At 40.8% G+C, this 9,885-nt stretch overlaps 2 protein-coding genes across 3 annotated transcripts in view; both read left to right on the forward strand.

Moving 5' to 3' along the window:
• The first annotated feature begins 1,268 nt into the window (after positions 1-1,268).
• Positions 1,269-9,885, forward strand: part of hp1bp3 (heterochromatin protein 1, binding protein 3) — an 11,831-nt gene continuing 3,214 nt past the window's right edge. The window contains exons 1-10 of one of the 2 annotated variants that reach the window (XM_032514232.1): positions 1,269-1,517; positions 1,990-2,070; positions 3,962-4,163; positions 5,026-5,088; positions 5,197-5,353; positions 5,488-5,631; positions 6,783-6,842; positions 7,749-7,888; positions 8,456-8,546; positions 9,716-9,875. In XM_032514232.1, the coding sequence (XP_032370123.1) occupies positions 2,004-2,070; positions 3,962-4,163; positions 5,026-5,088; positions 5,197-5,353; positions 5,488-5,631; positions 6,783-6,842; positions 7,749-7,888; positions 8,456-8,546; positions 9,716-9,875 (1,084 nt within the window). In that variant the 5' untranslated portion in view covers positions 1,269-1,517; positions 1,990-2,003. The remainder of the gene's footprint in view (positions 1,518-1,989; positions 2,071-3,961; positions 4,164-5,025; positions 5,089-5,196; positions 5,354-5,487; positions 5,632-6,782; positions 6,843-7,748; positions 7,889-8,455; positions 8,547-9,715; positions 9,876-9,885) is intronic. The other variant, XM_032514233.1, reaches the window with a different exon arrangement.
• sh2d5 (SH2 domain containing 5) overlaps positions 3,769-9,885 on the forward strand; it is a gene marked incomplete at its 3' end in the record, with an annotated part of 18,904 nt that continues 12,787 nt past the window's right edge. The window contains 1 exon segment of the mRNA XM_032514237.1: positions 3,769-3,773.

Genomic DNA, 9,885 nt, shown 5'->3' on the forward strand with positions numbered 1-9,885 from the left:
AAGCAAAAATGCAACATCAAAAAGCAAATGGCCAGGTTCGCTGAACATGAAATGCTTGTACTTCTTCCGACCTACAGAGCAGATTAAAGCTTGTAAATATATTAAAGACAAAAAAGGTATTTAAAAAGAATTGATTGATTTGTTCTTTTGATGGTGGTTGTTTGTAGATGTGGGTCGCCAGATTTAGTGTGTGTGTGTGGTGTGTGTGTGTGTGTGTGTGTGTGTGTGTGTGTGTGTGTGTGTGTGTGTGTGTGTGTGTGTGTGTGTGTGTGTGTGTGTGTGTGTGTGTGTGTGTGTGTGTGTGTGTTGTGTGTGTGTGGTGTGTGTGTCCCCCTCCCATTTTGGACGACTTGGCCTCCTCAGAAGAAGAGCTGTATGACGTCCCAGGAAGAGCAGCCGGAGTCACTCATTTGTTCCACGGAGCCAGTAAAGCATCAACGCGTGTTATAAAATAACTAAAAATGTGTGCCCTGGCTTTGAAATAGGTGCAGCAGTTCATTTCTTGCTTGTATTCGACCACAGTTTTTTTTTTTACATTTTTGTGTATAGATCCAAATGAGATGTATTTCATTGTGGTCAATTTGTTGCAGTTCACTTTTTTTGGGATTACCCAAAGTATTAACGCCACCCAATGTGAACATGGAGACTTGGAACTTCTTAATAGTGAGTATTTGATGCTGTCTTCATGGTTAGTCATTGTATCTTTGGGGTTTACGACTGTTAAACAAAATAAGCAATTTGAGGAAGTAAAAATACTTAATTGTGATATAGACCAAACTGAGAAAATAACAGGCATATGACATTGACATGAAAATAATTCTTAGTTATGATACAGCATGGGTATGATTAAGAGCACAAGTATTGGATAAATGACCATTCTGTGTATTTTCATTACCAGAAAGCTAAAATGTTTGTAATCTCTTAAAATTAATGTTTTTTTGTTAGTCCCACAATGGGAAATTACAATTTACACTCTATTACACACAGGCCTGAACTACACACACATGCTCAGTACCTATACATGCACTTAAATGGAGATGACAGATATCTTCAGTCTAGAATTTACGCTTAGTGTGTAACGTTAACTAATACTGTTACTGAATAAGAGTAGGTACGTTCCTTTTTAATTGAACCTTTGTTAGCGTTAGACTACCGCTCCCGTGAATTTTCCAGAGACATTTTCAAAACCTCTGTGCTGTTTTTGAATGTTTGTACCATAATAATGGATTTGTGTTCGTTAGGTTACCGCTGTGTTTAGATTGAGGGACCTGTACGGTAGAATACATCACGTTATCTCAAAAATATGGACATAAAACCTCAATATCGTGCTTGTGCGGTTTCCTTGGAGGCATTGTTGTGTCGGCGGCCATGACAGTGGGAATCCTACGACGTCTCGTGACGCTGCGACGTGACCAACGGTCGTAATGGGGCGGGGCTCGTAAACAGAAATCTAAATAAAGAAAGGCTCGTGCAGAAATTTACTCCAAAGTATCTCACTTTTTCTCCCCAAGTAAAAGGTAAGTTTGATTTGCAGTATGATAAGTTATTCGCTCAATGTGAAGTTGCACGGATGCGATAGTGGAAATACATAAGCCTGTGGTTTTTACGCCATGCAACTGGAATGAATTTTATCTGCCTTGTGCGACGCCATCACTGTGTGTGTAGCTAAACCAATGGACAAAATGGCGATATTCCCCGAAATTTTCTGGCAACTCATTTTTCCGGCTCGTGTGAAAATGATGGGAATGTGTTGGCGAAGACTGGCGGGTTATCCAGAGAGCAGTGCAGCGCCATGAGAGTGGTTTCGTTTTGTGAAACCCAAGAGCACCTTTTCTTCCGTTTAGAGATAATGGGCCTCAATGAATGAAGTGGGCTTGACACAGGCACCGTGTTCATCACGCACGTACGCAGAATGGGCCTCGAGCCAGCGGTGTGTGCTAATGGGCTTTCCTGGTGTTCGGCTACGTGTTTATCATGTTCCTCGTCCAGGTTAATCTCGTGTGATGCCGATACGCCGAGCAGCAGCGACTCCAACCCCGGAGAAGGCCCCCTCCGCTGCAGCAGAGAAAGGTGAGGCTGGGGTCGTCGGCACGGACACAGATAGAACTGGGCTCAGTAGGCCCACTCATTACAGACACCTAGTCTTGAGTCTGGAGCGGGGTTGTGGCCATGCAAAGTTTGGTTCACAACCTGTCATCACGTGAACAAGTCTCTAGATGTGATAATTAAAACAATCAAATGCTCCAATTATTTTGCTGCTTCAGAATCAGCTTTATTTGCCAGGTATGAGGACACAGATGAGGAATTTTGCTTTGGATCACCATTGCTTACAATGTGCTTACACATACAAATATATACATACATACATACATACATACATACATACATACATACATACATACATACATACATACATACACACTCCAAACAGAAACAATTTAGACAGGTTGAGGCAATAGTGTAATGAAGAGTGCAAAGTATGCAGGAGTAAATTATGATGGCTATTATTTTAAATGTGGAGCACAGTGCAAAGGATGCTGGAATATATAGTATTGTGTCATATTACAATATGAACAGCTCTGAAATAGAGAATGATGAATAAATAAATAAATGGAACAGGTGTTGGTTAGAGACAGACACTCATACATGCACTTAAATTAGAATTGGGTAACACCATGTGTTTGAGGAGAAAGTAGGGTCAGTCATTAATTGCATTAAGCCCTTAAGGGGGGGTGGGGGGGTTGTATATTTAAGCCATAAGCCTAGAGTTGGGTAATACATTGTGACATGAGTAGGTGTGGGAATCACCAGACGCCTCCCGATACGATATCGTCACGATATTTATGCCCCGATATAACATTATGCAATTTTAAACATATTGCAATATTCTGCGATATATATATATTGCAATTTAAAACCTTTTTTCCAACTTGTAATTTCAAATGACGTCCCCAAAAGGAAACTTTGTCAACATCTGTTTTATCTAAAAAGATTTTTATTGTTTGTTCATATCACTTCAATTTTATTGCTGCAAAATGGGACAAACTGACCAACACATATAATAAAAGATCAATTTTTTCCCCCCACCCATTTTGGATATTGTAATATGGCATAACTGGTTTTAAAGGCTGCACTAAAGTGATGTAATTTTCTGAACTTACCAGACTGTTGTTACTGTTCTGTTATTTCCCTTATATCTACAGTACTGATGATTATTTATCAAAAACCTCATTGTGTAAATATTTTATGAAAGCACCGATAGTCAACGCTACAACATTGTTGCAGTATCAATATTGAGGTAGCTGGTCAAAAATATTGTGATATTTAATTTCCTCCATATCTCCCTACCCTAATATTTTGCTATAAAAATCCCAAACATTGGTATTTAGTAATGCTAGAGTACGTGCTCAACTAATCAAATATGGCCAGTCAGCAGTTGCGAGGCTGAATAGTGCTCCGAAGTATGGAAATCAGCCAAAACAAGACTTAATGACATGCTGGAAAGTGGCAACAATCCTGCACGACTGCAGCAGTCCCACCAACCTTTAGTCCATGTGTTTTTAAGAGAAAATACAGCCACATAAACACACCATGTTCTGTCTGTTGCGTGTCTATCCCTTGTTTCCTTTCCATCTCTACATCAGTGTCCTGACCCACAATGGGTTGCAAACCTTTGTTTGTGGGTGCTAACATTATTACCCAACATGTATTTCTAAAATAGTCAGACATACGTATTTGCTGGTTTAAGTTTTTAATGTTTTTAGATAGTGATAGTTTGAAGAGAGGCCGGTATTTTGCAGTCCATAATGCTCCTGCTGTGGCTCTCTTGATAAATTGCTTAAATTCTTTTCTGATAATTTCCCAAAGCAGACTACAAAAAAAACAAAAAGCTAAATTTGTGATATTCTCAGTGTTATTCCATATTGTTTTGCTCTTAATTTAAATAGTTTCATTCCTACAGAGCCTGAAGCGTCCTCGGAGGAGTCGCCCTCCGCGGACGAGGAGCCGGCCGCATCTTCAGCCACGGCAGCCGAAGGCGAGGAGGGCGAGGCCCCGGGCGAGGCCACGGGGGAGGCCCCGGGCGACTCGGAGCCCACAGAGAACGGAGAGAAGGCCGATGACGCGGCGGTGGAGAAGGACGGAGAAGGGACGGGGAAGAAAGAGTGAGTTTCACCAGAGAGCTAGTGTGCAACGCTGAACACTGCGATATTTCACTTTGATAGCACTTTTATCTGTTTATATTATCCTTGCCTCTGCTGGATAACAGCAGACTGCTCCTCTTATGGTTGCAGTGTTGCATTTCCAAAGGATGTGACCTGTCACAGCCACATTCATAACAGACAAATGTCTCGGCCCCTTTGTCCGTCAGTCTCGGAGGAGTCCAGGAGGAGAGGACGGAAGCGTCATGCAAGTCTGACGATTTGTTACCAGCTCAGTCTACATCTGAAAGCTCAAAGAAGGCGGCAGCGTTACCTACTGCAAGCTATATCCATTCAGAATAATGCATGACCAAACATGCAGAATCCAAACCTTTTTTTTGCCCACTTATTAAATAATAAATTAAGCAAAATAGGTTCCGAATGTTTGAAAAACCCTGCATTTTTTTCTGTAGGTGATCAAATTGTACATTTCTAAAGCCTCATGGAGAAATTGGTCTTCATAAAAAATTATCTTTTATTTAGACCATTCCCCAAAACTACATTTTACAGTCTAAGAAAACGAGTGAAAAATCCTGATTTAGCTTTTGTCCATTCCTCAAAATTATGTACCGGTTCTTGGACATTCTAAGAAAAAAAGTGGAAAAACCTCATATTTAGCTGTATGTGATGAGAGATTAGTGACATTTAACCTGGCTTCCCACATTAATAACTCATAATTTCTCCTCCCTTTCTTCTCCCTGACCTTGACAAAGCACGTAGTACCCTAGCATAGCACTTCAGGTAGGGCCCAATTGCCATGGTGATCATTAAGACAGATGTTCTCAAACTTAATTTTGTCTCTCCCGTCGGTGACAAATGGACAAAGTGACAAATGCAAGGACTGCGCGGCGGGACAGTGTGCAACACACTGCTATGTTCTCCTACTAAGGTGAGGATGGGATAAAGATAAGGGTGGTAACGGTCACAGTGAAATATCGCTTCTAAAGAAACGAGCCCCTTCACTCAACCTGTTTTGCTCCTCCTCTGTTGGTGGCAGGTTGAAGGACGGCTACAAGTACGAGAGAGCCAAAGTCAAGAAGGTGAAACGGACGATTCCGGCGTGGGCTAGCGTCGCTGCCAGCAAAAAGCTTCCCGTTACCAACTTTGCAGGCACTCAGAACAAAGTGGATAATATCCTCATCGAAGCTATTACGGTGTGTGCAAACACTGTCAATCCATCGTTCATCAATGCAGTCAGTGACGTGTGGTTTTATTTTTTTTTCTTCCTTTTTGTTAAACAAAAAAAAAGAGGAAAAACGTGTGTTTGCTTTGTCCCCTCTCCTTACAGTCTTGTAATGACAAGTCTGGGGTTTCATACCAGTCCGTCATGAAATATATTCTGAAAAAATACCCGGGGATGGAGCTCGACAAGAAGAAGTTTCTCATCAAGAAAGCAATGAAGAAACATTTGGAGAAAGGCACCATCAAACAGGTAAAGAATGGGAATTTACGGGGAGAACATCTTTTTTTATTCTTTTATAATTCCTCCATGCAAACAACATACATAACAGCATTATCTTAACCCTCACGTTGTCCTCGGGTCAAACTGACCCGTTTTCCTATATCAGTGTTCTTTTTAATTCCCCAAAATAACATGATTGATTCCACCCAACGCTCTTTGCCAAGTACAAATCTCTTCTTTCATTAATTTTGGGGCGTCTTATTCAATTTTATAGCATTTGAAAAACAAATGGAAGTGTTGTTGAAATAGTATTGAGTAAAAGTTGACATATTCCAGTCTGATTATCCATCAACATCGATTCCCTTAATTTTAGTCGAAATTATTCCTAATTTCTGCTTTTCTAACTCAAACATTAGGTATAATTTCCTATAAAATGAGGTTTATTCACCATAAATTCCCAAAATAACTGTAAAACTAAAGTTAATAAGTTAGTGTTACGTAGTGTTGACAAAGTGTTGAAAATGGGATAAAAACTCACGAAAAGTTAAAAAATCATTAAGAAGCATCAAAAGTGTTAATTTTAACTTTTTTGACAGGAAGACACCACAAGGGTTAAATCTGTGCGAAGAAACATACGTGTTCAACACAGACATTATCAAATGGCTGTACTGTATTTCATGGGACATAAATAAACTGGTTTGGCAGATGTTATGGAAGTGTAAACTTCCCCAGTAAATGCACAGCCTTACACTGTGTTTACCTTCACACATCTTCCTGAAAACGACACTAGGCTGCTGCGCCACAGTAGAACGAGTGGTGTAACGGACACTAGAGGATCTGTGTGGATTCCCGCAGTAAAGACTGGAAACACTGCGCTGCAACACGTGTTTGGTTTAATTAAAGTTTCATTTTCTTTAAGGGTTCCGTTATTCTACAGTATTAAGGGGGGGAAACACAACTCTAAATCTCGAAATTAAAAACGGCCAACACACGACTAGTGGAATATTTGAGTCCAGCATTGTTAGAGACTGGCCTTCTATACACAGCACAGAAATCCAAAGCTGTGTTAGCCAATGGTGGATTTATGTTACAGATGTTTGTTAAAATGTGTCTGTGGCCGGTTTGCTCACTCTTGTTGTTGTTGTTGTTGTTGTTGGTTTGTTTTTCTCCGTCTCCCACAGCTAAAGGGTAAAGGGCTTTCAGGAACATTCACCATTGGGAAGCAGGCCACTTCTTCTAAGGTATGTTACAACCGAGCTCAGAAGTAAAGGGAGGTAAAATAGCTATGGACCGGACTATTTCCTGGCAGGGAGCTGCAACTTCCTGGATTCTCTGCTGGCTGCCTGGCATGAGCTCCAGTAACTGTTGTGTTTATATACTGTATGAATAGATTAAATGAATTAGAGAAAACCTGTTTGTTAGCTTTACAGGTGCTAGGTATTTGTTACTCTTGGACACAGCCCTGTTTCCAGTGGTATGGACCTTTTTCACAGCAGTTGCTTTTCTAACTCAAGCATTAGGTAGAATTTCATATAAATGAGGTTTTTTGACCATAAATTCCAAAAATAACTGTAAAACTAAAGTTAATAAAGTGACAAACATTGAAACACAGCAACAAAAACGTAAGAACGTTAAAAACACTGTGTTGTCTTCCCATCAAAATTTAAAATTTTGATGGGAAGACACTGTTAACAAGGGTTAACAATGGCTTAATTCCAGCAAGTGTCCCAGTGAGTTTCAGTGAGTCAGCATGCACAACACCAGGGCCTCTCCTTAGTGGAATGCAGCCATCACTGATGGTTTTGAACACACCGGTGCTTTTCCGACTATGACATGTCTGCCACAAAAAAGGTCTATTGAAATTTTGGCAAGAAAGCACATAAGTGTATTTCCCAAAATGTAAGCCATAAGTAGAGTTTTAATCCTGTCATTATAGTTTGGACTGCAGCGTAGATTCATTAATGTCCAACGTGATCTGTAAGGCCGAGGTTGTGCTTGGCAGCGGAACACCTTTTTTTTGTAGGAGAACACCGTAGCTCACACATCTAATCCCTACGTTAATGACGACGTGTCGGCAGTTTTTCTTTCCTATGCCACTGGGGTGTGTTTGGTTGTAATCGTCATGTCTGTCAACGGATGTGTTGTAGAAGGCTGCTCAGAAGACTGAGTGTCTGGGAGATGCTCTTCCTCTCATCATCACTCGACTCTGTGAGCCCAAAGAGGCCTCCTACAACCTGATCAAGAAATACCTGGAGCAGCACTTCCCCAACTTCAACATCGAGAACTGGTACGGAGCATTGTTTTTCTGTTGAACGTTGCTTTATGTAACAGACGATCAGGGCTCCAACTAACAATTGTTTTCATTGTTGAATCTTCAGTTATTTCTTTTAAGTCTTTGACGTTTCCAGTTTTAATTGGACCAACGCTGAGTAAACAAACCAGCTTCTAAAAGGTGTCCTGCAAATTCCACCCAACAGGGGCCTGTACTTTCAGAAAGTGCTACCCCAGGCAGGTACTTTCGGGGGGGTAAAATGTCCTTGGAACTTAATTGAGACACAGGTCCCTGGGGTCTTAACGCAATGAGTTCCTCTATAAGGTTGCTAGTCCCTGGGGAAAGGTCCTGCAGTCCCAAATGGGCTGTTGATGCTCGCTCAAACAAGCTTAAATGTAAAATGAAACAACATAAAAATGTAGAAACTGCCATAATGGGATAAAGATGATTTTACAGGATTCACCTTCAACTATACACAGCCACACTGGATTTTAGTTGCTCAGCAGTTGCTGCGTGTATGTTTATTTACCAGCTTGGGTTATTCAATATACTAATGATTTACTGACTCTGGTTCGTCCTCAGGCCAGACGTCCTGAAGACGGCCCTGGTGAAGGCAGTAGAGAAAGGACATCTGAAGCAGATCACTGGGAAAGGAGCCACGGGGACTTTCCAGGTAAATCTCTTTATTAATTTGTGTTCCAAAATGAGTTGCATCTGTCTTTTTTAATTTTTATTTAAAATGACCAGTGGCACATAAACTGGACAATGCTGTGGTGTTTTTCATGAGCCCCAATGGCTTTTGTTATGTTAAGTTCTCTTCTCACTCAATATTATCTGTTAATATACACAATCAATATCATGTCCCCATCAGTCAGGCACAATATCTGACCATAATTACGCTTGTCCTTTCCATAAACTGTCGTTGCTTTAGCCTTTTATTTCAGTTACAACCCTGGCGGTGAGAAGCGATCGGGAGAGCAAATAACAAATATAAAAACATAATTCAAACCGGTGTTTGCATCGGCAACACTGCTCAAGAAGCCGACAAACATCCTACGCAATTCCCTCCGGTTGAAATCTATATCTTTCATAAAGAATACCCATCAGGGATTGTAAACGTTGAGTTTTTATGCTCCACATATCTGGAACAAACTCCTGGAAAACTGCAGGTCCGCTGCAACTCTGTTCTTTGAAATCGAGGCTGAAGATCTGTCTCTTTGATGCTGCCCTAGCAGTAGTTGGATGTGTGATGTTAGTTGTATTTTTGCCATGAAAAGATTACATCTTGTGTGTAACTTGTTAGGTTTCTGTAAATAACATCACAGAGTACGGTCTAGGCCTGGGAAAGCGCTGGGAGATAACTTGTGATTTGGCGCTATATAAGTAAAATTGAATTGAACCTTGATTCACTAAAATACATGCACCGATCAGACAAATCGCATGTAAATAATTGTTCATTTCTTATGCTGCACTGCAACTTTTGTGTTCATGTGTGAATTGTGTATGACGATCATGTGCATTGTGTGGGTAGGGAAAGAAGATAAGTAACCTTTTTTTAATGTTTACTTTGAATTGCCCTGCTGAAATGTGCTACACACATAAAGCTGCCTTGCCAGCTCGGGCATCATAGTTGTGTTGTACTATTTCAGTAGAATTTTTAGATATTGCGAGATAAAGATAATAATCCCTATAGAACATTAAAGCTAGGGGAAAACCCAAAGTGTCTGTCAGGTGCCAGTAAACAAGGTGATGATAATCTTACTGCCAGCATAAAAAACTGATTTGGTGAAGGGCAATAAGGAGAAATAAATAAGGACAAATGTTTCTATCCGACTGTTGCAGCTGAGGCGTACCGGTAACAAGGTCCTGCTAAAGGGCAACACCTTGGAGGACGCCATCACAGCCGCCATCACAGCCATGAATGAACCCAAGACCTGCAGCACCACCACTCTACGCAAACACCTATTGGACGCAAACAAGGATATAAAGGAGTACCAGTTAGGTAAGACTCT

This window comes from Etheostoma spectabile, chromosome 4 (genome assembly GCF_008692095.1).
Source record: "Etheostoma spectabile isolate EspeVRDwgs_2016 chromosome 4, UIUC_Espe_1.0, whole genome shotgun sequence".
Taxonomy (NCBI): Eukaryota; Metazoa; Chordata; class Actinopteri; order Perciformes; family Percidae; genus Etheostoma; species Etheostoma spectabile.